The following is a 26,057-nucleotide window of genomic DNA, read 5'->3' as shown; positions in this document are numbered from 1 at the left end:
GGGGGGGGGTCGGCTCCGTGCCGCTGAGCCCCGCGACCCCTTTTCCCCTGCCTGAATCTCCCCCTGAAGGAGCGACCCCCCCCCGGCCCCCGGAATGAAATAAAACCAATAAACCTGCCAAGCCCCACTCCTTCCCCAGGGGGATCTCCTTTCGCCCGGGGATCCCTTTTGGAGGCAGCGGGTTAATTTTTTAATTCTTTTTTTCCCCTTCTCCCGCCTGCCCCCCCCCCCCTCCCCATAGACCCCCATCCCTCCCCTTTCACCCCCGACCCCCTCGGCCGATGGTGGCCCGTCCCTAGCACCCCACCCCCTGTTTTTCCCCCTTTTTTTTCTTTTTTTTTTTTTTTTCTCCCCCCAAAAAACCCACCCCCGGTTCGAGGGGGGGACGGGGCGGCGGGGGGGTCTCTCGGCCCCCCTTGGCGGTGTGGGGTCGCGGGGCCTCCCCCCCTGCCTTCCCCGCTCCATGCGGCGCTGAAGCGGCAATGGGCGACACGGCTCCCCCCCAAGCCCAAGCCGCGGGGCTGGGGGCCGGGCTGCTGGGGGGCGGCGGGGGCGGCCCGGCGGCCCCCCGGGTCCACAGCGCCATCGTGGAGCGGCTGCGGGCCCGCATCGCCGTGTGCCGCCAGCACCACCTCAGCTGCGAGGGGCGCTACGAGCGGGGCCGCGCCGAGAGCTCCGACCGCGAGCGGGAGAGCACCTTGCAGCTCCTCCACCTCGTGCAGCAGGGGCAGGGGGCCCGCAAGGCCGCCAAGCACCCTAAGGCGGCCGCAGGAGGAGGAGGAGGAGGAGGAGGTGGAGGAGGAGGAGGAGGAGGAGGAGCGGCCGCCCCGTCCTCCGCCGCCGCCGCCGCCGCGCCCCCCGACTACCACCAGCACCTCCTCAGCAACGGCGGCGCCAACGGGGAGCAGGCGGCGGGGGAGCAGCGAGCATCGGCCCTGCTGGCGGTGAGTCACGGCGCCCCCTGACGGGCGGAGGGGGGCGGCATGGGGGCAGCCCCGGCCCTGAGGCGGGGAGGGGTGGGGGTGGTGGGAGAGGGGTGTGTGTGGGGGTGTGCTTCGTGTGTGCTCGGTGCTGGGGTGGTGACACCCCCAGGAGTGTCCTGGTGATGTCCTGCCGCGAGGGGACACACCAGGTGTGGTTCAAGTCCCTCGTCGCCACGGTGGTGACAGCCCTCGGGGTGTCCCACCTGGCGGTGACAACCCTGGTGTGGGTCACAGGCGCTAAAGTTCCTCATGTGTCCTTTTCACCGGGGTAGTGACACCCCTGGAAAAGTCTCCTGAGTGCCCTCATGATGGCCCGCCAGGAGGTGACACCCCGGGTGCCACCATGGTGGTGATGCCCCTGGTGCCTGGAAGGGCTCTGGGGGCTTCAAGCTGCCTCGGCTTGTCCCTGAGCAGCGGTGTAAGGTGGCATTAAACTGCAGCTCACGCTCAGAGCCGTGCCCACGGCTTCACACCTCAGGCGTTGCGCTCTCGTTTTGTGCCTCCTGTGCTGCAGGTGGGCAGGCAGTGGTGAGCACCGTGTGCAGGTGCCCCTGGCATACATGGCTTTATGATCCCTGAGGTGGACAAGTGCTTGTGAAAGCAGAGCTCCTGAAGCTCCGTCTCACACCCGTGAGCCCCACCGGCAAGGGCTGGTTCATTACTGTCATCCGTAGTGTTTCCAAGGGAGAAATTAAAAGGGTTTTTCACACCCTGTGGATGGCACGTTGACCTTTTCCAAGTGGAAGCTGCTCTGGAGGTGGCTGGGAGGCAGAGCCTCGCCTCCTGTTACTTCATGACAAGCCGCTCGTGTACCAGGCTTTCTGCCTTTCCCTCCAGCGTCCCTCCAGCATGTGCTCCCAGCACACACACGAAACATTACGAGGAGCAACTGCCCCCTGATAGGCCCGTGGCTGCTGTTTGAGCGGCCCAAAATAGACTGCTCCCTCCCTTCCCGACAGAAACCTGTCCTTCTCAGTGCTTGGTGTATTCTAAAATGGGACCCTGCTGGTTATTTTCTCCCCTCTCAGCCCTCCCGGCGCTGGGGGCTGCGGCTCTGTTTGGGAGGGCGGCAATGTGAGGGGCTAACACGGTAACAGTGGGGTGCTTTGGCCTGAGTCAATGCTCAGGGCAAATCTCCCATCGCAATCAAGAAAGCCATTATCTTATTTTTCCAGTGTGTACTAATGAAACGCTTCGTGATTGTCTCGAGGAAAAAAGAAAAAAAAAAAAGGTTTTGCATAATAACGTACATCCCAGCAAACTCTGCTTTCTGAAGTCAGGGAACATCTGAAGTCAGGGAACAGGCCCGTGTGCTTTTTTTTTTGTTTGTTTTGGTTTGGTTTGGTTCTTTACTAGTTGTTACTATTATTATGAAATAGCTGGAGGCAGCTGTTCGAAACGGCTAAACGAAACAACTCCAACGAAAATACCAAAAGGTTTTCATCTTTGCAGTGCAGGGAGGTTGTCCTTGTTTCTCTCGAGATCCTAAACCCGCTCTTTGCTGGACACTGCCCTCATTCCACCTTGCACGCTGCCTCACCTCCCCGACAGCTCCAAACACATGTGTGTTTGGGCGAGGGCATCCCCCTCGCTGACAAAGTCCCCCTCATTTTTTGCATGCTCGCGCTCGGCAGTCCTGCTGACAAGGTACGTGACTTCACCAAACGTGACATCTGGGGCCCCGGACCGCGTTTTGACACCGAAGAGGCGCTGGCTCATGAGGCAGCGCTGCTGTAATGGTATCGCTGCACATCGCTGATCCTCCCACTCTGTGCTCGGCACAGGCATGCTGCATTCACTGCTTCGGTAGGGCTGCCTAATTAAGGAACAGAGAAAGGCATCGGTCCCAAGTCACGTCTCTGCGTGATGGAGGCGCATGTTCCCCTTACCGAGCACCCCTTAGGACATCGTTGCATGTGCTGAAAAGGCAAAGGAAACCACACCGTGTCTGAGTGGGGTGAATTGGAGTGGCTGAGGGTCGGGCAGCAGCTAGCCCAGCGGTGTGCTCCTCTTCTTGAAAATTCAGAGGGCGGTGATGGGCCAGGATAATGACAGTGTCTTGCTTTGTCCTGGCCATAGGCAGAGGAGGAATTTGCTCTGCCCGTTATCCCAAGACAGAGGAAGGATGAGGCAGAGTAAGTTGCCCTGTGCACTATAAATAGATGGGGAAGAGCCATCTCTAAGGCAGCAGAATCCATCCTCTGGGGGTGTTCCCCAAGGGGAAATCCATCAGAAGACTTGCTTGCGCCAGTGGTTATTGCTCTAATTTCAGCCTTTTTGCTCGGAGCAGATGGCAGATCGGAGGTGCGTGGGGTCCTGGAACATAGCGGTTCTGAGCATCGGTCGTGGGAGGTACAGCTCTGGCACGAGGAGGCACAAGACGAGAGCGTTTGTGCGAGTCTCACACTGAGGATGTGAGATTTGACACCTCTCTGACTCCACGGGGGGACTGCAAAGCTCCACCTGCCTTGCTGTAGCTCCACCAGTTTAAAAAGAGCTCCACACACAGACAAGCGTGAAGGCAGCCCTGGCTCTCTCCGGGGAGTTCTGGCTATCAGGGCGCTCTTTGTTCTGCAGAATCCAAGACTGTCCCCACGCTTCCTCTGCTGAAAATAGCTGGGTTGTTTCCTTCGCTCTGCAGATCCCACTGCTCCTGTTAGGAGCGCGCCTGCCACGTTCAATGGCACGGGATGGGTCGTTTGCTCGGTTGGACTCCAGAGTAAATATTTGAGACTCGATAACATTTGAAACAGCGTTCGCTTGAACATATCAAAGGGTCTGAAGTGATAATCTGATGCTGTTGATACCATTATTTGATAATTATCTGTCCCCAGCAGACGGTTTAAAACCGGCAGAAGAGCGTTTTTGGTGGGGTTGGGTTTGGGCTCAGTTTGGCAGCATTACTTTGATTTTTGAGCAAGCAGCCTTGGCAGCAGCATTTCCTCCTTGGAGAGTGGAGGCCAGATTTTTGAGCTGGACTGCTGGGTGCGGGTGCATGTGAAAGAGAAATTTATTCTTCTGGACACGGCTAGGAAAGCTTTTGTGCTTTCTGCCTCCCTGCATTTCCCACGAGCTGACATGTGTTTATTTATCTGGTGGTGTTACTTTTCATGGTGCAGAGTGGAACAGAAAATATCCCGTCTTTTATACATATATCTGCATGTATATATGTGCCCTCCAGCACTTCGCTGTTTATATTCTTTGTGTTATATATAAACAGTTAGCTCTGGAGGGCATTCCTCAGCGGGTTAAGCGTTGAACTGGTGAGACCAAAGTTCTGCAGTCGCAAATCCCCAGCGGCCCTTCCTTCCCTTCGTTCCTCTGCCATGGGCTGAGCAGTGTTCATTTCGCCCCGTGCAAACGAGGAGCTCGCTTTCACAGGCATCGCTGTGTTATTCTGCTCAGGTTGTTCCGTTGCAGCCGTCACCCTGGTGGCCGATGTCTTCCTCCAAGTGTGTTAAGTGCTGTTTGTCACCAGTCCCAGGTGACTCGTTCGGCTTTTATCCCTCTCCAAGTCGTGCTGGATTTATTGTTGGAACGATTGTTATTATTTTCTGTGCTCAGAAGGATGACTGCGAACGCGGCCTGCTCCCCAGATGTAGTCCGCAAGCAGGTGAAAAAAAAAAAAAAGGGAAAACAGTCCTGCAAAGATGGTGTAGCCGAGGAAGAGAGAAATGGATTAATTCCCCCTGCTCCCCTAAATTCTTATCAACAGCAGTCCAAAGCTGGAATAGCCATGGGTTTGTCTCAGTCCCCTGAGGACATCCCCGGGAGACAGGGCTGCCCGGCTGGTGCCGAGAGCCAAGTTTTGCTTGTAAAACTTTGATTTAGGTGGTTGCTGTGTGTGGAGATCCTTTAAATGAGCGTAGAATCCCTGGCATTGTTTCCTAATAACTTTTTTTAATGATCTGTGCTGTACTTGCTGAGGTTTGGACTGCCGGGTTGCTGCTGGCCTGCCAGGGAGCCCTGCAAAGTAGTCTTATTTTCTGGTCTGGATGCACACAGCTTTGGGAAGCTCTTTGAAAGCAAACAGGACAAGGCGACGAGGTGCAGCGGTGTTAGGTGCGGGGAACAAGAGGGGACTGCAGCGCGGACCTGTTCCTCGAAGGTGGGCTGGGACCTTTTTGATGAACCAAGCTCGGTGCCACACGACGAAACGTTCTGTGCGTGAGGTGGCAGACCGCTGCCTGGGGCTTCTGAGGGATAGAGACAATTTCTGTAGCCGAGACAGACGAAATGAGTCACGTTGCTTTTTGTGGGTCGAAAACTTTGATTTGCTGTCCCGGGCATTGCTGCCTGCTGGGAGCCATTGGGGCAGGACGGACCTGGGCACCCCTGAACATCTCAGTCCCCCTTGGCTCCGAGAACGTTCTCGGCACCGACACCAAGGAGACACCCCGGGGGCTGTGTAAAGGTTATCATTTAATGAGAAGTTCAGCCAGTGAACTTGTTAAGTGTCTGCTAGTTTAGGAGCCTTTTCAGCCCTAATTCTCCAGGCAAACTGTTTACTTTGAAGCTTTTTAGCCTCCGAATGCATTTAATGAAAGTCTCTGCCATTCTGAAACTGTCTAACAGACTGTTTCCGCCACCAAAGTTTCTGTAGACAGTGAGCAGCTTGCGAACAGCTTGCCTGGAGGTGACGAGGTCTCCAAGGCCAACCCATGGCTCCTTAACTTCCCCGACTAGTACAGCTCGTCCTCTGATCCTGCTCTCACATCCCCTGCAGTGCTCAAATTGAGTCCCCTGAGCATAGCACCACGACGAAGGACGGTGAAACAGCTCCTGTTTCTTCTCTGCTGAGAAATGTGACTCCAGCAGAAATGTTAGTCGCTCTGTGGGAAAATCTGAAGCTTAGAAAGGTGTGTCTGAGTCAGACCCAGAAGCTGCTTTGCTGAAACTTTGACTTATCTCGCTCCTATTTCTTCTCTCCTGGCAATGAGCGCTGCCTGCAGAAGGTGTATGTGGTCTTCGGTTGGCTTGCAGTGACCAAAAAACCCCACAGCTAGGTTAGTCAGTTAGCAGGTTCAGAAAGACCGTAACATGCTTCTCTTCCTCTTCTTAACTGCTGGCAACGGTCCTTCCTACCAAGATATCATCTTCAGAGGCCAGTTGTAGTCTGCCTTTCTTATCAAGCCTGCGAGCTGATGAAACTGAAACCTCACCCGTGTCTAATTACTGAAAAGAAGGGCTCCACCATGGTCCCCTTGACACCTTTGGGAGGGGGGTAATATCCCCGTTGCCCCATGTGTGCTGCACCTCAGGTGTGGTGTAAGCATTGCTGGAAGCTGGCAGCCTGCTCCAGCTGCCAGAGCACTGGGATAGAGGCAGTGGTCTTGGCTGCAGAAAAGAAGGAGTTGGTGCCAACTGAAATGTGGATCACTTGTTCAACTTAACAGTATTAAGAGACTATTTTTTAATTTATTTTTTATTCTTTTTAGATGAAAGCACAAACTATTTACACCCCAGATTTCCCATGAGAAGCCTCCCATAGCCACCTGAGAGCCAAGCTGTGAGTTGGTCATACCTTGTCAAGTTCTTCCAAAGTATTCATAGATGCAGGTAGTAATCCATAACTGTACTGAAGTGCCAACACTAAAACCTAGCGCAAAACACTTACAACTCTCAAGCAAAAGTTCTTAGGTGAGCACACAGTAAACTAAAAGCCCAGTGTTTCTACTCTGAGTCTAGGATCTGTTCAGCAGATTACTCCTGGTATTTCACTTCCATAAACCTCAGTTTCCTCTATGAAGAATACTATTTATCACCTTTGTAAAGCGCATTGAGATCTGATGGTGAGTTTTATGGCTTAGAAGCCAAGTTCATTATTGATGGAGCCTGAGACAGGATATCTGAACGTTTGCTTTGGCAAAGCTGCAGGCAATGTATATGTGTTGATGGATTCTTCTTATTTGACTTTTGTGTTTTGAGCCTTTGAGGTACACTCCAATCACCTTTTCAGCCTTTGTCCCACAGGTATGAGGACTGGAAACGTAAACTCAAATGAGTCTTTTACATAATGATGTGACTCCCGGCTGGGTTTTTATTTGAGGCAGCGTGTTGCCCCAGACTCACAATGAAAGTGCAAGATGTGGCAGTGCTCCTTACGCTTCATATTTTCTTGCTTCACTTGCTCTTCATTTTGCATCAGTTTGTGCTCAAATTAGTCTCCCAATTAAGTCGGCTGCGTCCGAGCACTGCGTACATTTGATGCTCCAGCAGCCCGGGTGCAGAGTGGGACTGGAACTGAGAGCGTACACCGAAGTCATCTGCTTTCTGGTGAGGCTGCAGCTGCACCCCAGCAGTAAGTAGCAGGTGGGAGCCGCTTTGTCCTGCATATGCTGCCTCCCATTTGCTAGGAGAACGATCCTGTAGTAATAGGGGAAGGTTTGTGTCTATGGCTTAGGGTGGGAGGAAGGCTCAGAGGTATTTCTTAATCAAATAACGTGAACAAGCACAAAATTCCAACACACTTAGTGAGGAATTATATATAAATTGATTTAATTTGTAAATACATCATGCCCCTGGCTTCACGCACAGGTGTTGCCATTTCCCTGACAAAATTCCTTTCGTTCAGAAATGGCTCCCGTAGCTATTTTTATCTGTGCCACTCATTTGTTGTGATGTGCTTTTAAGCCCAGCTGAATCGAGGTGCAGAGAAATTAGAACCAGTTAGAAATCAGCATGAAGGCACAGCGAGGAAGCAGCTCTTGCAAAGCAGTGTACCTGCTGCCCGAGCCTGATGCGGACTGAAAGAGACGGTAAGATCCTGGACGTGCAGATGAAACCCCAAGAAGTTTCATCTTGGCTACTCTGCTTTGAAACAAAACACGCCGTTGTGCAACAGCCGTCGCTGTGGTACCCTGGCGTTATTACAGAGCTCTTCAGGCACCTCCCCACCGTAGGTGTTACACAAACACCCAGTGAGAACCGTGCCCTTCCCTGCATACCTTAGGGCCTCGGGAGACAAGATAGACAAAGAATGGAAAGAGGAACAGAAGCACAGAAAGGTCAAGTGTCTTGCCCAAGGTCAAACGGCAGGTCAGTGGCAGAGCTGGGAACAGAGCCCAGATTTCCTGACTCCTAGTCCAGCGCTCTATTAATCATCCCCTCGCTTTGTGTTCTGCGGCCTGTTACTGGCCATAGGAAATGTGAGGAAGACTTTCCGACAGCTTCAGAGCAACTTCTCAGTTTTGGAAACTATTGATCATCAGCACACTATTGAGATAAAGAGGTCGTGTACGGGACATGAGCACTAGGGGATTCAGAACTGAGTGCTCTAGGTATTGATTTCATTCCAGGACGCTGGAAAGCCATAATTTCATAATCTCAAACATTTACTCTTACTCAGATTTTTAAAGCCTTTTTCTCCTTACGTTGTGTACAAAGTGGCTTGTTTTACAGAGTTACTCATCACAGTTAACTCCTACATCGGCACTTACCCTATAAATCATTTCTTCCTTGAAAACGAGTTACAACAGTTATTTAGTTAGCAGGACTTTTCTTCTCTGTGGAATTTACCAATGAACTAATTAAATAGTCAGAAAAGCAGAGTGTCAACAGTGCAGAGTCACTTGTAATTCTTACTTATTTTAATTCCTCACTGTACGATGTGTTCAATTTTCAAAGTCTCTAAATGGAGTTATCTTGATCACAAAGTTAATTATACCTATGAGATTTTTTTTTTTCCTCCCCAAATTTTTGACTGGAGGCAAAACTCTGGTTAGGGTGGTAATGAGTTATCGAGAGTCTCTTGTAAACAATAGTATAATCACTTTCTTATAGTCATGGCAACAGCGTTTAAGCAATGAGCTTCCCGAACACAATGTGCACTGTCTCCACTGAATAGCTATTGCAGTGCTGAAGTGTATGCTGCTCATTTTCAGAGGTCTCAGGGATATAAATTATTCAGCAAAACAACACTGCTTCAGCAGGCGTCTTTGAATTTGTTGTGTTTTGTACTAGCCAAAGACAGGTGCGTATCTGGGCTGACGGGGCTGTGTTTAATTCTGCTCCCGCTGAATTCAGGGGTGTCTGTGTCAAGCCCTTCCAGCACTGTGTTACCTGTCGGTGTCATGTTTGCCATCCTGAGAAATCTCTAACGGGGAGGGCAGAAGGGCTCAGGAGGATGTGTGCCGTACAGATGTGTGGTGTGAGAGGAGGTTGCTAGGTGCAGTATGATGAATTTCTTTTAATTAGCAAGGGATTCATTACAACAGGGCCAATGCCTTTCTTGACGCAGAGGGTCACCTGCGTTCCTGCTCAGCAGGCTGGGGAGGCTCCTCGGAGAGTGGATGGCTTCAGAGGAAGCTTCAGTGCTGAACCCCAAGACAAGGATTTGCCTCTGACTTTTCTGTTTATTTTGTTCTTTACAGCTCTTTCATTCAAATAACTAGACCTGGAGGAAAGACCTTGTTGGCAACAGTTGTTGTTTTGAGATGAGTCATTCCACCAGATTTCAGAAATGCCACCCCAGTGACAGTTGGCGAAAATGCTGCATGGGCTGTTCAGTTTATGTTTTTCACTTTGGAAAATCAGACCATTTATTTAGGATTCTGTTGCTTTAGAAACCATCTCCAGACACTCCCAATTTCCTTTCCTTTTCCTTTCCTTTCCTTTCCTTTCCTTTCCTTTCCTTTCCTTTCCTTTCCTTTCCTTTCCTTTCCTTTCCTTTCCTTTCCTTTCCTTTCTTTCCTTTCCTTTCCTTTCCTTTCCTTTCCTTTCCTTTCCTTTCCTTTCCTTTCCTTTCCTTTCCTTTCCTTTCCTTTCCTTTCCTTTCCTTTCCTTTCCTTTCCTTTCCTTTCCTTTCCTTTCCTTTCCTTTCCTTTCCTTTCCTTTCCTTTCCTTTCCTTTCCTTTCCTTTCCTTTCCTTTCCTTTCCTTTCCTTTCCTTTCCTTTCCTTTCCCTCTCTCCCCTTTCTTCCTGTTCCCTTTCCCTCACTGCTGTAGTATCTCAACATCTGAGCTTTCTAATGTTAATTCTGATCTGATTGGCCTCTCCCGAAACAGTTTGTGGGAAATACTATGGATGTGGCACTGTGGAACATCAGCCTAATGCAGGATTACGTTCTTTATTTCTGTAGATTATGCCAGTTTGTAGTCAATTATTCTGTTTTCCAAAGAAGTTCATTCACTCTGCTTCTCCAAGAGCTTTTGATTCCGTGTCCTTCTGAGCTAGATACTCTTGGTCCTCAGCACTGGGCTGCTTACCTCTATGGCCCGGTTCCCGGAAATAGTTATGCGTGTGCCTAATTGTGCACACATGGGTAATCATGCTGAAATCAAGATGTGTAGAATTAAGCAAGTCTAGAAGTATTTCCAGGGTTTGGTCTTTGTTCAACAAACAGGCCTCAGCCTGGCTGAAGCCCGCTATGTTCTACCAAAATAAAGCTGAATTCAAGAGCAAGTAGCATATTAATTGTCAATTGACTTATTTCCTTAACACAGTTAATTCTATACTTTTAAAAACTACTTTCCATTTTTCCTACAGATCCAGTCGCCCTTCCTTTCACGTTCTTTTTCCCTTCTCACTGCATAGCTCCCAGCAGACCTGAGCTGCTAGCCACACGATCCGCTTTCGTAATGATTCGAGTTCCTATATTTCTTTTTTCCTACCAACTTTGTGCATTGCCATGATGGCTCCTAGGACAGATTTTGGCCAGCTTTTAAGGAGAGGGAGAGTCAACGGTGTTTCAGACCTTCACTTCCAAGAGCAGTATTAAATATAATCCTTATAATTACAGCACTGCCGCTTGGACTGCTGTAGTTCAGGCTGTGTCAATATGTCATCAAAAGCTCTCTTTCTCGGGAGCTGGAACTCGGTCTTGTTGATTGAGTTGAAATCTGATGGCCGGCAGCTGCAAACACACTCTGTCCCCATCCCCCTGCCTCCCTTGTGTTTTTTTCCTTTTACCACAAACTCCTTGCTTTCTGTCAAAGCCGTGAGTTTACAGACCAGAGATAACGACTGATTCCAGGCTAAGTTACTCAGGGCCACCCCTCTGGGGCTGTCTAGACCATCCTGCGAGTCGTGCCCTGCCTGGGGCAACCTGAAGGCACAGTCTGCTGTCGGTGCCCGTGCTGAACCTGAGAGCACAGCACGAGCACCGTCCTCAGCCCACGCTCAGCCCTGGTTGTTGGAGCCCTTCGGATGCTGCGTGTGTCACCCTCGGCAGCCAAAAAACTCCGGTAGGCACACCTGGGCTGACATCTGTGGGGCTCTTGTGTGAGCAGGGCTGGGAGTGCTTCAGTCTCTCCCCGCTCATGGCTTTGGCTGCTCGCCACGCAGACCTCGCTGTTCCTCTGAGTGCAGGCGTCAGGAGTGGGGCGATTCCCAGCAGCGGTTTGTACCGAAAATTTAGCACACGCTCGTTTAGCCCCAGGGGACCATGGGGGGGTGGTGGGGAAAGAGCTTTGGAAAAAATAAAATAAAAATTGGCATCCAGCAGTTGCATAATGCGATCCTGTCATGGTGGGTACTTAAAAAATAAAACAAAACCCCAGCATTCATGCTCGGGATATTCAGGTTTTCAGAAGTGCCACTTGCCAACGCACAGTGACTGCTTTTCATAAGGCCTTTCAGGCCATGTATTTACAGGTGGACCAGAATAGCTCCACAGAAGTTAATCCAGTCCGTTGAGTAAACAGTAGGTACTTCTAAAAGTTTCTATATATACCGACGGTGTGTAAGGCCTCTAACATACATCTGTACCCTATACAATACATCTGAGGGGCCCTGGCAGAGCCGGGATGGCTACTGAGGTGGGTAACCCCCTCACTGCTGCACTGGGCGTGCGTGTGTACGGCCAAACCCGTGAAGGGCGACTGCGTTTGGGTGACCGGTGTGTTACGGAAACGGCCCTTTATGTGGCTCCCAGAGCCCGCTCTGAGGACGTAATGTCTGTGCTCGGGTCTCCCAGCCCGTCATCTGAGCACAGCACAAGTCAGCAGGACTCTTCAGCACGGCCTCACGCCACTCGCTTTGGTCACAGCAGTCACACGCATCCCCTTTCCCTAGCAAAGTCCTTCCCTGCCGCCCCCTCCTCCACTCCCCAGCCCTATTAGCCTTTCCTCCTCCCTCTCACCTGGGTTATCCCCCTCCCTTCTCTCCTTTCCTGCTCCTGACTCTGCTTCGTGATGTTTTCCTCGCCTGGAAGAAAGGGCCAGAGGGCCAGGCTAAGAGAGATGCTGAACACATGGCTTCCACATGTGCTCTCGTCTTCCCTCTCACCGCCTCTCTGCTTCAGCTGGAATTCTGCTGACCACGAGTCTGCTCTCTCCTTAGGTTTCTAAAGGATGGGCTCAAAGCTCCTGCATCACTGTCACGAGAAACCTAGAGCAAAACCTCCTGTGAGCTGACAGCACGTTAGTGGGCTCCGTGGCCAGTCACTGCAGGCAGTGGGTGCTCGTGCACTGGGCATGCAGTTGTGAATGCTCAGGCTCCCCTTCAGGAAAATACTTGAAGAATATGCTTAAACATGCTTAAATGCTTCTCAGTTCGAGTGCTGCTTGCTAAACTGGGACCCCATATTGGAGAACACATCCTTAATTACTTCAACAAGTAATTAAGAGCATAGCAAACTTTTAAGAACAGAGGTATGTGCACTGCTTTGTGTTCTTAATGCATCATAATGAATAGGACAGGGTGTTGTGGGCAGGGCAGGAAATGTGGAGGCTCTCCTGGTCATCTCGTACATTTTGACTCATGCTCTGAGCGTTTCTGAGCTCTAAGTACATTTTGGTAGTGATGATGCCTACATGCCACTGTAATGTTTTGTAATGTGCTTGTGTTGCATGCTTATGTGAAGATCATTTAAAGAAATTACAATTAAATGAGGAGCAATTAAATCTTAGAAAGGAAATGTTCATGCTAAGTTAACAGTGTTTCTCTGTGTTGTACCCTTGGATTCCTCTCCTGCATCCAGTACTAGATCAATCTGGGAGCAGCTTGGAGTCCAAATCTTCTTGGCTTATAACATCGAGGTATCTAATCTTTCCTGTATTGAACTGATACCAGTGGGAACTGGGCACCTAATTGGAGTTTTGGATCGCAGCCTAAAATCTCTGGAGTGCTTTGGAAAATTTATCCCTGGGAGATTTTGCCTGAGTCAAGAACACAGACGGGAGCCATTTCTCACCAAAAGCAACCGTGTGACATCAGCACCTCCGTGAGTCACCAGTTGGTTCCAGAGGTCAAAGTATTCCTCCTATTTGCCTAAGAAGTAGTTACCTATTTACTTTCTGAAATGTGGTACTAACATGACGTTTTGGCTTGCCGTACAGCAAAGGCGCTACTTTGAAACGCCTTGTATAAAGACAGGCCTTGTCATTTCTGTGAAAGTTAGAAATGCAAGGGAACAAATGTAAAAGGCCTGTTTCCTCCCTTGCTAGCGTGTGTGGTCTAGGAAAAATCCCAAATAGTGCTGGTAAGAGACAGTCCAGTCTCTTTTCTTGCCGATGATGTAAGTACTGCTCCTTCACTGAAGGCTGGGTCATTATTTTATCATTACCTTCTTCTGATCTGTTACCGTTTCTGCTTTTCCTCTATTTTTTTTCTTATTTGCTGAACATACGTTTTAAAAAATGAAGGCAATCATGTATTTAAAAAGGATTTACCTACACAGAACTCCAGGCATACCACACACAGGCAGGTCCCTGCCAGGAAATCCAGTGCTAATGCCCAAATTCATTCTCTTGGGCTGTTTCTCACTGATGCTTGGTCCTTTCTGGGTCCTGGGACACCTGGGCTTCCAGGCACATGTGGTAACCATCGGTCTCAGCTTCATGTCAGAGGCCAGCATCATGAGCTGAGGGCAGAAGCAGAGCTGAAGGGCGAAGGAGGAGAGGGAAATTTTGCTGTCAGTGCCTGAATGTTTCCCTGTACAAGAATATGACATGTTAGCAAAGGAAGCTTCAAAATTACTCTGGGAATAGGAAAGCAAATCAGTACAGGGCAGGATAATGATCCTTTCAAGGAGGATTCCTCTTTCAAAACAAACAAAACAGACACTGATCCAATTTGTCCACGCTCCACAGCAGCAGTGAAACAAGCTCCAAGTGGCCCGATCTCGTGTTTTATGAGCCCTAGCACAAAACATTCACGTGCCTAAAAGTTGTGGCCTTCCTTCTCCTACGACACTTCATCTGCTCAAATCAGGCTTTTTAATCTCTTTTTCCCCATCATTTTTCCCTGCCTCCCAACCCTCTCCCATTAGCATTAACCAGCTGCAATGCTTTGGGGGGAGTCCGGAGCTGCATCATGGCGTGGAGCTGCCTGCCAGGGGTCCGGGCTCCCAAAACGGGCTGTAAGGGTGCAAAACTGCAGGAGCCATGCACCTGAAAGCAAAACAAAGCTGCCTGTAGCGAGCCACAGTGAAGTTCTGCATGAACAACCGTGCTGGTCAGACTCTCCCATGAGCCTCTCTTATCTAATCTACCCTATCAGTATCCTTACTGCATTTATTACCTTGTTATCAAGGAATGACAGGAAGGAGATTGGGGTATTGGTAAAAGCACAAGGCAGAGAGGCAAAGCTGAGAGTTAACGCTGAGCAAAGGTTAAAAGAGCTTGACCAACGGGGCTCTGGGTGCTGCAAAAACCAAACCTCATCTTGCTGTGTCCCGACGGCCTTGTGTGGTCGGGACCTGGTGGCTCAGCCTGTTCAGGGCTGGGGAGCGTGAGATCTGGAGCCCGGGAATGAGTTGTTGAAAGGTTTCCTGTGTCTTGGAGGGATTCGCAGCAAAATGCAAATGCAAGGCCACAGATGTCAGTAATACCTCTGATCATTCTACGCAGGAGCACTATTAATGAGATTATCTTTCTGAACAAATCCTGTGGTTTCTGCACCCTTGGATTTCACTCGGTTTGCCTGATGGGAATGAAACAGAGTTACTGACAGTGCTTGTCTCCACTTAGTTTTACTGGTGGCACCCCTCAGTAGACCATAGTTAGGATACCCCGGTTAATCCAATCTCCCTCCCCCTTTTTTGTGTCTGCTTTTGCACCACAGAAACTCTTCCAGCATTTCCTCTTGGCTACTGAGGCAAGGGCTGCCTAGCTACACTGCAGCAGAAACTCCAGTGAGTAAGGGCTGAGGAAGATGCTTTACACAGCAAGTAATTCCTAAACAGTGACTCAAATGGGGGACTGCCCTCCTAGGACACTGCATCAGAAATGAGCAGTGGAGCTACAGGAAGCCACGCAGAAAGCTCCCTGCCCTCACAGGTAGGGGATACTGCGGTGTCAAGTCTTTCTGCAGGAGCCAGGACGAGCCACGCAGCAGCAGGCACAGGCAGGCAGAAGATGTGGTTATTTGTGAGCAAGTGGGCCCTGAGGTTGCTGTGGCTAGTGGCAAGGGACACTTTCTGTGTGATGTGACAGGTCCTGGAGTGCTTGGGTACAAAGCAGAAGGCGAACACGTAGACCTTTGGCTAGGGTAAGACCCTTCGGTTTTGTACGTGAACTCATGATTTTTGGATGAAAGAAAGGAGAGAATCTGTACCAATAGCAACAAGGCTGAAATTTCAGCTGGTTAAAAAGCCATTTGATCTTTGCTCTTATGGAATCCAATCTGATCTCCAGCTGAGACGTCCCCTCGGGGCTCACATCCTGGTGCATGTCTGCAGCCACCGCCAGTGGCCCACGAAGGAGAGAGGGGGGAATGTCACGGCTCCCCGTAGGCTCCCGAGCCTACCGACAGGAGCTTACCCGCAGCTGAGGCAGATTAATGCAAAGCTCCGTATTACTCTTCTGGGTCTGTAGGATTTGTAGGTTCTGAGGCTGCCGTGGAAGTGCATCATGCAGTTCCCAGAGTCCCAGGAGGGAGTTGAGTGTTGCGGTGTCTGCAGCAGGCACTGTGGCTGAGCTGATGACAGCTGCTCACAGAAGAGAGAGTGGTCATGTGTCCACTGAAGAAACCAGAACCAAGCCTAAAATGAAATTTTATGTTCTAAAGCTAAGGAAAAATCATATTGAAAACAATTTTTGTAGCAGAACTCAGCCTGGGTTGACTGGCTTTGTTCAGGTCATCAGTACATAAACAGAAGATAACCTCCTCTTTTCTTTCTGCATCCTTGTTCAAGTTAACACACAGAGACTTGTGTGCTAACCGCTGCTTCCACCACCACCAAACTCTAGAGGTCAGGGACCTCTAGAATTAAATTTATGAGCTATCATAGTGTGGGCTGCAGAACCAGCTTTTTTAGGGTAGCAGCTGAGAGACTCATTTCCTCTGCGGATGAGCCACAGAAACGAATGCATAACACACCCCGGCCAGCGGGTTGTATTTTGGCACCTGTGCTGTGCAGATGTCATCCAGCAGCCGGGGTGAAGCAATCTCAAAATGGCATCAGACATATCAGTAGGACCTCATCACACTTCGGGCATCATGCAAAGTAATGTTGATGTCAAGGAGAGTTAAACTCAGCGTTAGTTAAGGGTATCCAGCTTGCGGGAGCAGCTGCAGCTCTGACCTGAGCCATGTGTAGAAAGCTCACCCTCTTGATTAAAGCACTTGCTGTCCACATCAGAAAGTTTCTAACTGAGTCTCTTAACCTTCTGAGCAGGTTAAGTCTGGCTGAGGGCGTGCTTTAAAGCAGTTCTGCAGGAACTTGGACCAAAACCCATGTAATTGAGGTGCTGCTGGTAATGCAGCAGAATCCTTCCTGTGATTCCTGCTTGCACCATTTGCCCCAAAGGACAGACAAATTCACCCACAGGTCATCCTGGACCAAGGCAGCCTTTAAACCCTCTGCACAAGGAACCATGGCCTGCAGTGCCTCAGTCACACACGTGCCAGCAAAGAAAGAGGAACAGTGGTGGGATTTTGCCATGGAGACTGACACCCTCGGGTCACTGGTCCAGGGGAAGGTTTGTACCTTCGGGCAGGCTCACTCTGACACCAGGCGTGTAGGAAGCACGCTATTACCTAAGCCTCCACTTAAGCCTCAGTACTCAGTGTATTATTTGCATTTTGAACTTTTTCCAGATAAATAATTTTTTCAAATGTTATAAAAATAGCTAAATAATTTTTTAAAGCCTTAAAGACTTTTTTTTTTTTTTTTTTTTGCATCGGGATTTGAATTGGAAATGGCTGTTTTGGGGCCAATTTACCTTCAAAATTCTACTTTGTCCACAAAAAGTGAGCCTGCCTGTGGTATTTCCAGCCTACAAAGCCTTTTACTTTAATGAGACCCTCAAAGTTAAACCAGCAAAAGCATATTCCAAACAAATTATAATATTCCTTAAGCCCGGAAAGCTATATCCACTCTTGAATTTGTGCTGGTGAGGTTTAATGGCAGCAAATTTCCCATACTCGTGCTGTTGTACGTGCTCTGACATTATCCCATAACAGGGTAACTTTCCTTGCACGGAGCAGGTTCTTGACATGTCTACGATGGGCTATAAAAGTGTGCCTGTGAACATGCCTTTCAGCCTTTTACAAATTGTAGATCCTCTAAAAGTTCTCCAGTGCAGATGAAGGTTTGCTTGTAACTAGTTTAAGCCTCAAGGCCGTTGACTTCCTTTCCAGACTTAGCTTTCACAGACCCTTCGGAAGCAGCCCTCAAACTCTCAAGGGTCTGCAGACCACAGCTTGAAAACCACGAGCCCTCACTTTAAGTAAGGCTTTTGGGGCCTTCTGGGCTTCACTTTCTATTGCCTTGCAGCTTGTGAGGTCTTACGAAGCTGTTCAAAGGGAGTAAAACGCTACCAGATGGGGACGGTGGGGTTCAGTCCTGCTCCTGGCCCTTATTTGCACAGGTGTGGAGGATGCCAACGCGAAGCAGCAGCACGTCAGGCCCCAGCACTGCTACTGCTCCATCCCTGTGGGGATCATGAGTAGAGCTGGGGACGGTCCAGTCTGCAGCATCCTCAGGCTGCTGTCAGCCCCCAAAAACCAGGCCTGGCAGAAGACACGGCCAGGATCAGGCCTTCGGACACCGTGGGGTGATGCGAGCCTCGGAGCCTCGCTTTGTGATGCTGTTTGCAGCCTGGGCCGGCTCAGTGATGCTCACACCTTCTGGTTTTCGCGTCTTGTACACGCAGCAACAACCTTTTCCTTTAAGCAAAAGTACACCGAGCTGTGCTGAGTGTTTCGGTGCTTTTTCCTCTTGATCTCACCTAAAGCTGCATGCGGAGGGCATCAGGATCTCGGCCACTGCCTCCTTTCACGCCCGATAATGAACCCGGGTCCAGGGGCTGGGTGCAATGCTCTCCTTCTCCGTGCTACGAGGGGAGACAGGCAGGGGCTGCAGCGATTGTTTGCTGTGTTGGTGACTGTGGGGTTGCCATGGAAAAGCTGGAGACTTGAGGGGAGTTTGTGTTGTGGTGGGCAGGGAGCCAGCCTGCTCTGACTTATTACAACTGTGCGAGTGAGCGAGCCGTGCAGAACTTTATCCCTCTGTAGCGATTCCAAGGCAGGAACAACAACAACAACAAAAAAAAAAGGACGAGCCCTCTTTAACGAGCAGGGGTGCAGTGCACTTTGCTGAGGCTGATTGCATTAAATACAGGAGATGCAAAAAAATCCTTTGCTATTTTCCATATTTTTGCCCTTCTTTATTTTTTGGCAGAATGTGTCCACTCTCTGCTAAGGACTGAATTCAGAGCAGTGCAAATAATGAGATCTCAAGTAATCCTCCTGGAAGCCGACAGGGCTCTTTAATTGGCTGTATCTGTACAGAAAGGAGCATTTAGAGTTCTGCTGAGCCCGAGTCCATTAAAGCCTTTGATCTGTTCCAGAAACAAAAGTGGAAGCAGACTATACTGTTTTCATTATCTATCCTGAATGAAGTGCAAAAAGTAAATACATAGTGTAAACAGGGGAAAAAAATGAATCAAGGCCCAGATCCAGCAAAAAAACTATCCTCGTACTGAACTTGCCATGCTCTGAGTAGTGCCATTATTCCCTGGAGGTGGAATTAATAGCAGTGCGTGCCTTTTGCAAAGCACTTGCCATGGGCAGATCTCAAAGCAATTTATTCCCTCCGAGTGTACAGCGACTAGGTATAGGTTGTCAGGATTATTCTGAAGGATTACAACACAGCTGCATTGTTTTATTTGCTGGAAGGGCGACTTTTCCCTGCAACCTTGGCTGCCGCGCCGTGTTCTCATGTCATATTCAATTGATCCAGAAGCACAAGCCTCTTCCAGGAGTGTGTTTGAGCAGGTGGGAAATGGCAGGGTTGTGCTCTGGAGTCTTCTTGCTGTCAGGGCTTCTTGACATTGACAAAAAATCATTTGCTATAGCAAACTACTCTTGTGGAGGTAGTTCTCTGATTTTCTCTTTTAAATCAGAATTTCCTACCTAACTGCTCAGTGTTCTAGCAGATGCATCTAGGAATGTTGTTTTAACACACAGTGCTCAGGGAAAGGTGTTGTAAACATTCGCCATAAATTACCATCTTGCAAAGCTCCAATTTCTAGAAGAACAGGGTAAGGCAAATGACTTTTGTTAGGATGTGATCAGAGAACACCCAGGGAAATCTTGGCTCCGTGGCAGTCAGAGAAAACGTCTGATGCTTGAAGTCCTCCTGTGATCTTACTCAGGAGGTGAATCCTGCAAAACTTCTGGCAGTATGGGACTGTTTCTGAGCAGCAGCCAACAGCATCACCTGTTTACTTTCAAAGGCAAAGAAAACCAAACACCTGTGTGTATTGTCACAGTCACTGATGTTATTATTTGGGGATAGAGCATTACTTGGGGATCAAGCTGGGAGCTCTAACCAGGAAGCAGGGGACAGATCTTGCCGACATGAAAAGTGACAGAAACACCTAGTGATTTCACTGGGATCTAGGTAAGAACTAAAGATTAGATACCACCATGGGATCCAGCCATGGTTTGTCTGTGAACCCCTTGCCCCCATGCTGCATTTAACAGGATGTGTCTTGGGAACTGATTTTCCAGATACTTTGGGGGCTGTGATGTCTCAAGAAGTTTACCACTGCTGCAACGAGAAGCAGACTAACCTTCTGCCCCAAACACAGGGGGACAAAGCAATTGCTGCAAACAGCCAGGTCTGATAGAGCCGTGACAGTTTGCACCAGCAGAGGACTTCCCCAGGAGGTTGGACAGTTGTTGCTTTAAAGCTACCGCCCTGCTCAGAAGGGTTGCTTTTATCCTGCCTTTTTTTTCTCTTTTGCTCTTCACTGCTGCTTGTTTTGTGACGTTGCTGCTTTGGTACAGAAGTCTATGTCCTCCACACAGAGGTCTGGTAGCTACGTGTTCAGCGACACTCGGCTTAATGAGCTCTGCAACATCTTTAATGGTTCCTCGCAGCCTGCTGGGCTTGGGATGCAGTGTGTGATAAAGACCAAAAGTGAGGGACGCAAGAAGTGCATTCACACAGGAAACTGAAACTGCTCTGTCATTCATTCCTGTAGTGCAAATAACCCTTTCTATAACCTCAGCTTCCTGATTCTCGTGTGGCTGGGGCCAGATTTGCCGCTGGTGCAAACTGGTTCAGCACTACTGATATCAGCTGCAGTGCACTGGTTTACCCCAGGGGGTAATTTCTTCCAAGTCTTTTCAGCAGCAAAAGTAAGAAAACGACAGATGCAGCTAGACCTAAAAGCGGTGAGGTCTTATGAAATAAAGGGTTTGTTTTCAGCAGTTGGTGAGCGTGAAGGCTGAGCTTCTTACTGACACTTGGACTCAGCTGTACCACTGCCTTCCAAGGGAAGAGCTTCTGCTGAGTGCACAGTGAAACTATCCACAAATGTGTTTATCCTTAAACCGAACCACATCTTGAAAATGCATATTCTTTTGTGTGCTTCTCCATCCAAAGGACTACTGATGTTGCTTTCTCTGAGAGCCTTAGCGTTTCTCAGCTTTTCTCCCACTAGCCGGAGAGGAGCTGGCTGGTATGAGCTGCAGCAGCAATTTCCTGAGGTTATGCATGCTGTGGTGGCAGAGAAATTTGGGAAGTCAGCTTCCGGAGCTCCCGTTTTATTTTCCTTCCCTGAGGGAGAAATGGTTTTAGCAGCTATTGAGCCAGGCCCAGCTAAGGAAATGTCCAACAGCAGGGCCAGCTCTGTTAGCTTATACCATTTCCAAGCCCTAGGTACCGGTATCAATGATCCTTGTGTTCTTCTGCAGGTGTTAGGGAATGAACACTGGCAGGACTGGGGTAAGGTGGGCAAGAGACCTGTGTGTACTCCTTCCCTTGGTCCCAGGGTGCAGGATCCGTTTGCATCGGGCTCCCATGAGCTGCAGGGCAGCAGCTGGGGAGAAGCCATAACCTTGCCTCAGTCCTAGATGTATCCTCCTCCTGATGGCTTTTTTATTAGGCCGTGGTATATAAAGCTGCTCCTGTCCACACTGAAGTCTTCTCAGGTTGTTGGTGGCGTCCTCTCACTGATGCCCTACCTTTTGCCAGGTAGCAGGACTTCAGGCTAACCAAGGAAATGCTTTCTGCTGTGCTTGGTTGATGAGAAGCTCAACATGAGCTGTCAATGTGTGCTTGCAGCCCAGAAAGCCAACCGTGTCCTGGGCTGCACCAAAAGCAGCGTGGCCAGCAGGGTGAGAGAGGGGATTGTCCCCCTGTGCTCTGCTATCCTGAGACCCCACCTGGAGCCCTGCGTTCAGCTCTGGGGTCCCCAGCACAAACAGGAGGGGAGATTTAGATTAGATATACATAAGAAATTCTTCCCTCAGAGGGTGGTGAGGCCCTGTCCCAGGCTGCCCAGAGAAGCTGTGGATGCCCCATCCCTGGAGGTGCTCAAGGCCAGGCTGGATGGGGCTTTGGGCAACCTAGGCTGGTGGGAGGTGTCCCTGCCTATGGCAGGGGGTGAAGCTGGATGGGCTTAAAGGTCCCTTCCAACCCAACCCATTCTGTGACTGATCCTATGATTATTTGGTAGCACTGCTGCTTAGAAGTTGGCCCAGGATCTCCATCCTGCCACATTCTTTCTTCCTGGTGTTGCAGGGACTGCCAAAGTCTGTGAGGGCAGCACCAGGCCTGCATTTCTTGTGTGCTGAAAGTTGCACATAGTTTGGATGAACACAGCCACGCTCCTTTAGCTCAAATGAGTGACTTTTTATTAAGGACTGGGCAGGAGGGATAAGGGATGCTGCCCGGGGTGCTGCAGCACACATGCCCAGGAACAGCAGCTGCAGGTGCAGATGGACATGGAGCACGTAGGGAGCAGGAGGTGAGAGGGGAAGGAGAAGAGATCTCACCGTTACAGTGCCCAGGGCTTCCCTGGCAAAATTGCAGAGGCCTTAAAAGGAGCCACAGACTAGGTGGAAGCAGCATTAAAAAAAATTGCATTATGCTGCTTTGGTAATAACCCCCCCCCTTGTTCATAACTCCATCCGTGCCTCGAGTGCCCTGCAGTAGTCGGGACGTGTGACAGCCAATAAATTCATTACAGGGAGGGCTGTTTGTTTCAGCCTCAAACCGAAAGCTCACCTGCAGGTGCAGCGGGGCTGCGCGGAGGAGCAGAGTGCAGATTTACAGCTGTCGCGGCTTTCCTCCACTCTCAGCTACAACAAATCATGTTGGTAGGGAAAGGAGGCTCTGCTGTTGGCCGACCAAGACGTGGTCAGGAATTTGAAATGCTGCTTTGTTGGTTTGAAAGAAAACATCGACGGGGATGTCAGGGTGGGTGTTTTTTTTATAAAGATTTAGTGAAATGTGTCATAAATCCGAGGCCGATTAGAACCGAACAGAATGTGCCGTGTCCTCCCCTGTCGTTTGCTGTCTTCTTCCTTCACCGTCGTGAGGGTGAACCAAGAGCAGGGTTTTAAAGTGCTCAGCTTCGAGGGCCAGTTATTACTTCCGCCTGTGATCCTGCCTGATTTTCTGAAAATGAGTCAGTCCTTTGCTGCAAGAGTTCGGTGCAGGCTGAGCCTTCCCTCCGCGCTTCGCTCTGCAAGACAAAAAAACATATTGCTTCACAGGCAAAGCAAGTCTGCACAATAGAAGACTTCCTTACAACGAGGCTCTGCCAAGTCTGCTCTCAGCCCTGCACGGAGTCATGTTACTCCTCAGCAAGGTCATACAGGCCTAAAATAATCACTGATGTTTATCTTTCCCAGAGGATATTAAGCACCCCCAAACACCAAGGCAAGGAAATGTATGAATCAAAAAAATAATAATAATAATAATTAGAAGCAGAGTCCGTACCTCGGCTATCGGTAGGAGAAGAGCGCCGTGGCTTTGCCTCTTCCCATAAATATTTGGGGAGCTCACGTGTGTGGGGCTGAGCTACGCCGGCAGTGGGGGAGGAACCACGCTGCAATGTTTCATTGATGTTACACCTCTATTTGCTTCGAAGCAGGCTGTGTGTGTTTCTCATCATGAATGTTGCACCTTGGTGCGTGCTTCTCTTAATCTACCTCTATCGTAGGGAGAAGCAGAGAGCGGCTTGGGGCTGTAATGTAGCCTGGACACTCGCCTAAAGGGGCATACCTGGCCGCTAGCTGCACGCCTCGTTGATCCACATCTCTGCAAACAGCCTCAAGAAGGAGCAGAGCGCTGTCAGCCTGTTTCTGCAGACGGAGGAGGAGGCTTGGGAGGAGCAGGGGCTGGCAGAGCCGTCTCTGCTCCCTGCCCGGCGCCGGTGGCTGTCACACCGCAGCTCCATCACCTCGCCGCTGCCTCGCCGGCTCCCGAGCGGGTTGGAGCAGCTCCAGCCGAGCAGAGAGGCTGCAGGAGGAGCTGGGAGCCAGGAAGAGAAGAGTAAGAAGGTTTCGCCCTGAGTCAGACTTGCAGGGGAGAAGCAGGACCCCACAAACCCAAGGTCTCCAAATCACTGGGATTCTACCCCATTCACGGGTGCCTTGGTAACTACTTGCAGTGCAGGAAAGCAAACGTCCAGCCTGCAGCCCCTAATCCCCTGCTTTTCACGCTGCACATTTGAACACCCGTTTACTTCATTCTTCTCTCCAATGCTGTGTTGTTGAAGCACTCCTCCCGTGCCCACATCCCCAAAATTCAGATCTCCCTCCCCTCCTGCTGCTGCCAGTGGGATGCTGCGCACGCAGGGGGACGAAGCGCGCTCCACGCGGGCTCCTCGTGTTTTGACAGACCTTGCTGGAGGATCTCGCTCCGACCTGAGGCAGCGGCGGTGCTGGCAGATGCTGCTGGAGCTTCCCACGCAGCGCTGGCAGCGCCTGTGACCCGCCGCCACCGCCCCTCCCTGGCCCCCCCTTCCCTCTCCCCTCCCGAGCCCAGGCCAGAGTCTATCTTGAGCGGCGAGCGCTCCCCGTGCCAGATTGCGTGGTGGTTTTCTGATGTGAACAGATGGGACTAGGGGGGCAGGCTACATCTGCTCGCTGAATTCTTCCACCTTCGCAATTGTTTGCAAATGGGGGAGAGCTCGGGGAGGCAGGGAAGCTGCGGGTTCGGGCTGAAAACGCTCTTTTTCCTCTAACGTGCCTGAGGGTGAACCTGCACTGAGTAATGAAAAGTTTCAGCCGGCGAGGAAAACACCTACTGGTGCAAAGAGCTTCCCTTTCTCCCTGCAGAAGCACAGATTCCCTGCTAATGCTTTCTTCAGTCCAACTTTAAAAGGCCCAGGCTATGAAACCTCCTCGGGATGCCGTCCCACAGCCTCGTGCACCACAGCATCAGGGGGCCTTTTCCCAGATTCACATTCCTGCTTCGAGCTCTCATTGCACTGACATAACTGATCTTCAGGAGGGCCCAGCTCTCCTTTATCTGTGTGTACCAGACAAAGGCCGATGCAAACAGCTAAAGGAGGCCGAACGCTTTGTGGAAGATGGGCCCTAAATTCTTGGCCTTCCGGATTATTTTTTATACCCTCGAAACATTTGCAGGTTGTTATCTCTGTTCTCTCATGCCACTTATTTCTTGCCAGACTGTCCGTGCAGCTCCTCGGTTTTCCTCATAAATCACGGTTTTCTTGCCTCCTGGCCCCAATCCTACCTCATGCCGAGAGGAAGTTGGGAGGAGGTGGAAAAAAGGTGGGGTTTGGCCACTTTCCCCCCTTCTTCATCCCGGGCTTGCCAGGGGATGATCAGTCCCCATCCCTCTCACTTTCACCGGCAAAGCATCACCGTAAGGGCTGCCCAAAACCTTCAGGGCTGGAGTTGCACCCCAGCAAACCCACCACCTGCCAGCAGCCCCGAATTGCAGCCCCGTTGGCTCGGCCTCACTCCTGGATTCCCTCCTGGGATCCCAGCACCGGTGAGACTCAAGCATTTCAGCTCATCCCTTGTGTCCATGCTCACTACTCTTCTGCCTGTCTGGGCAGGTTGAAGACTGATGCCCTCTGCTTGGTGATGCTGTGCCATGAGTCTAAGTGCTTGGAAGGACAGAGGGAGCTGCCTCCCCTAGAAATTAGTGCCAGCTGGCACCCTAAGTACCTCTAAGGCTTTGGGTCTCTTAATGTGCCATGTTTCGGGCACTCATTTGTCCATCCTTCATTATTTTCAGCCTCTTTTCAGAATCTACACTTGGGTGCATGTAATCCAAGTACTTACCTCCCACAGGAACAAGGTGCTGGTTTTGTGCCTGAATTAAATTTCGGCTTCTTGCATTTTCTCCCTGCGAGTTTATTTCTACTTGCAATATTTCTCTGTTTTCATTGCTCCTTGCGGTTTCTCCCATTCTGTTCACAGTTGGCAATTTCATTCCAGAACTGTTTATTTCTCCTTTCAGGTCATTAATAAGTACTAAATAAAATCTACCTTAATACTCTGATTCATGCATTGCCTCACAGGGCAAAACTCGTTACATTTACATGAGCATCAGCCTTTGGTTATGAACCTTCAGCCAGTTTTCAAACCACATCACAGTGGCCCTATTCTGGCACGCTGGATTATTTCTCCTTTTAGATTTTATCCATTGGCAACTGCGTGTTTTTAACAAAAAAGGAAACACTCATTTTAAATCTGTGCTGCCTATTATTTGGGTTTCCTTTTCCCTCTAGATGTTTAGCAAATTATTATGTCTTGACATCGTTTTCATTACTTTACTGTGAAGAGCAGCCAGATAGAAAAGATTACGGTTACTACAATCGCTCCAGGATTAAAAAGCAGTACTATGCCTCCTTTCCATTGTTTATTTTTTTTCCTTTCTCCCCATTTTAAACTGACTTTTAGAATATTTTT

General features: G+C 49.9%; 1 protein-coding gene and 1 long non-coding RNA gene across 2 annotated transcripts in view; one reads left to right on the top strand and one right to left on the bottom strand.

Moving 5' to 3' along the window:
- The first annotated feature begins 315 nt into the window (after positions 1–315).
- MAML2 (mastermind like transcriptional coactivator 2) overlaps positions 316–26,057 on the top strand; it is a 206,036-nt gene continuing 180,294 nt past the window's right edge. The window contains exon 1 of the mRNA XM_068669679.1: positions 316–944. Within this exon, the coding sequence (XP_068525780.1) occupies positions 483–944 (462 nt within the window). The 5' untranslated portion in view covers positions 316–482. The remainder of the gene's footprint in view (positions 945–26,057) is intronic.
- Positions 21,590–24,591, bottom strand: LOC137849743 (uncharacterized). The gene is made up of 3 exons (XR_011092047.1): positions 24,012–24,591; positions 23,107–23,640; positions 21,590–22,849 (listed from the first exon to the last, which is right to left on the bottom strand). It is a non-coding gene; the product is annotated as an uncharacterized lncRNA (long non-coding RNA).

The sequence above is a fragment of the Anas acuta genome, chromosome 1 (assembly GCF_963932015.1).
Source record: "Anas acuta chromosome 1, bAnaAcu1.1, whole genome shotgun sequence".
Lineage (NCBI taxonomy): Eukaryota > Metazoa > Chordata > Aves > Anseriformes > Anatidae > Anas > Anas acuta.
The sequence above is the reverse complement of the archived record's forward strand: the minus strand, read 5'-3'. Positions and strand labels throughout refer to the sequence as shown.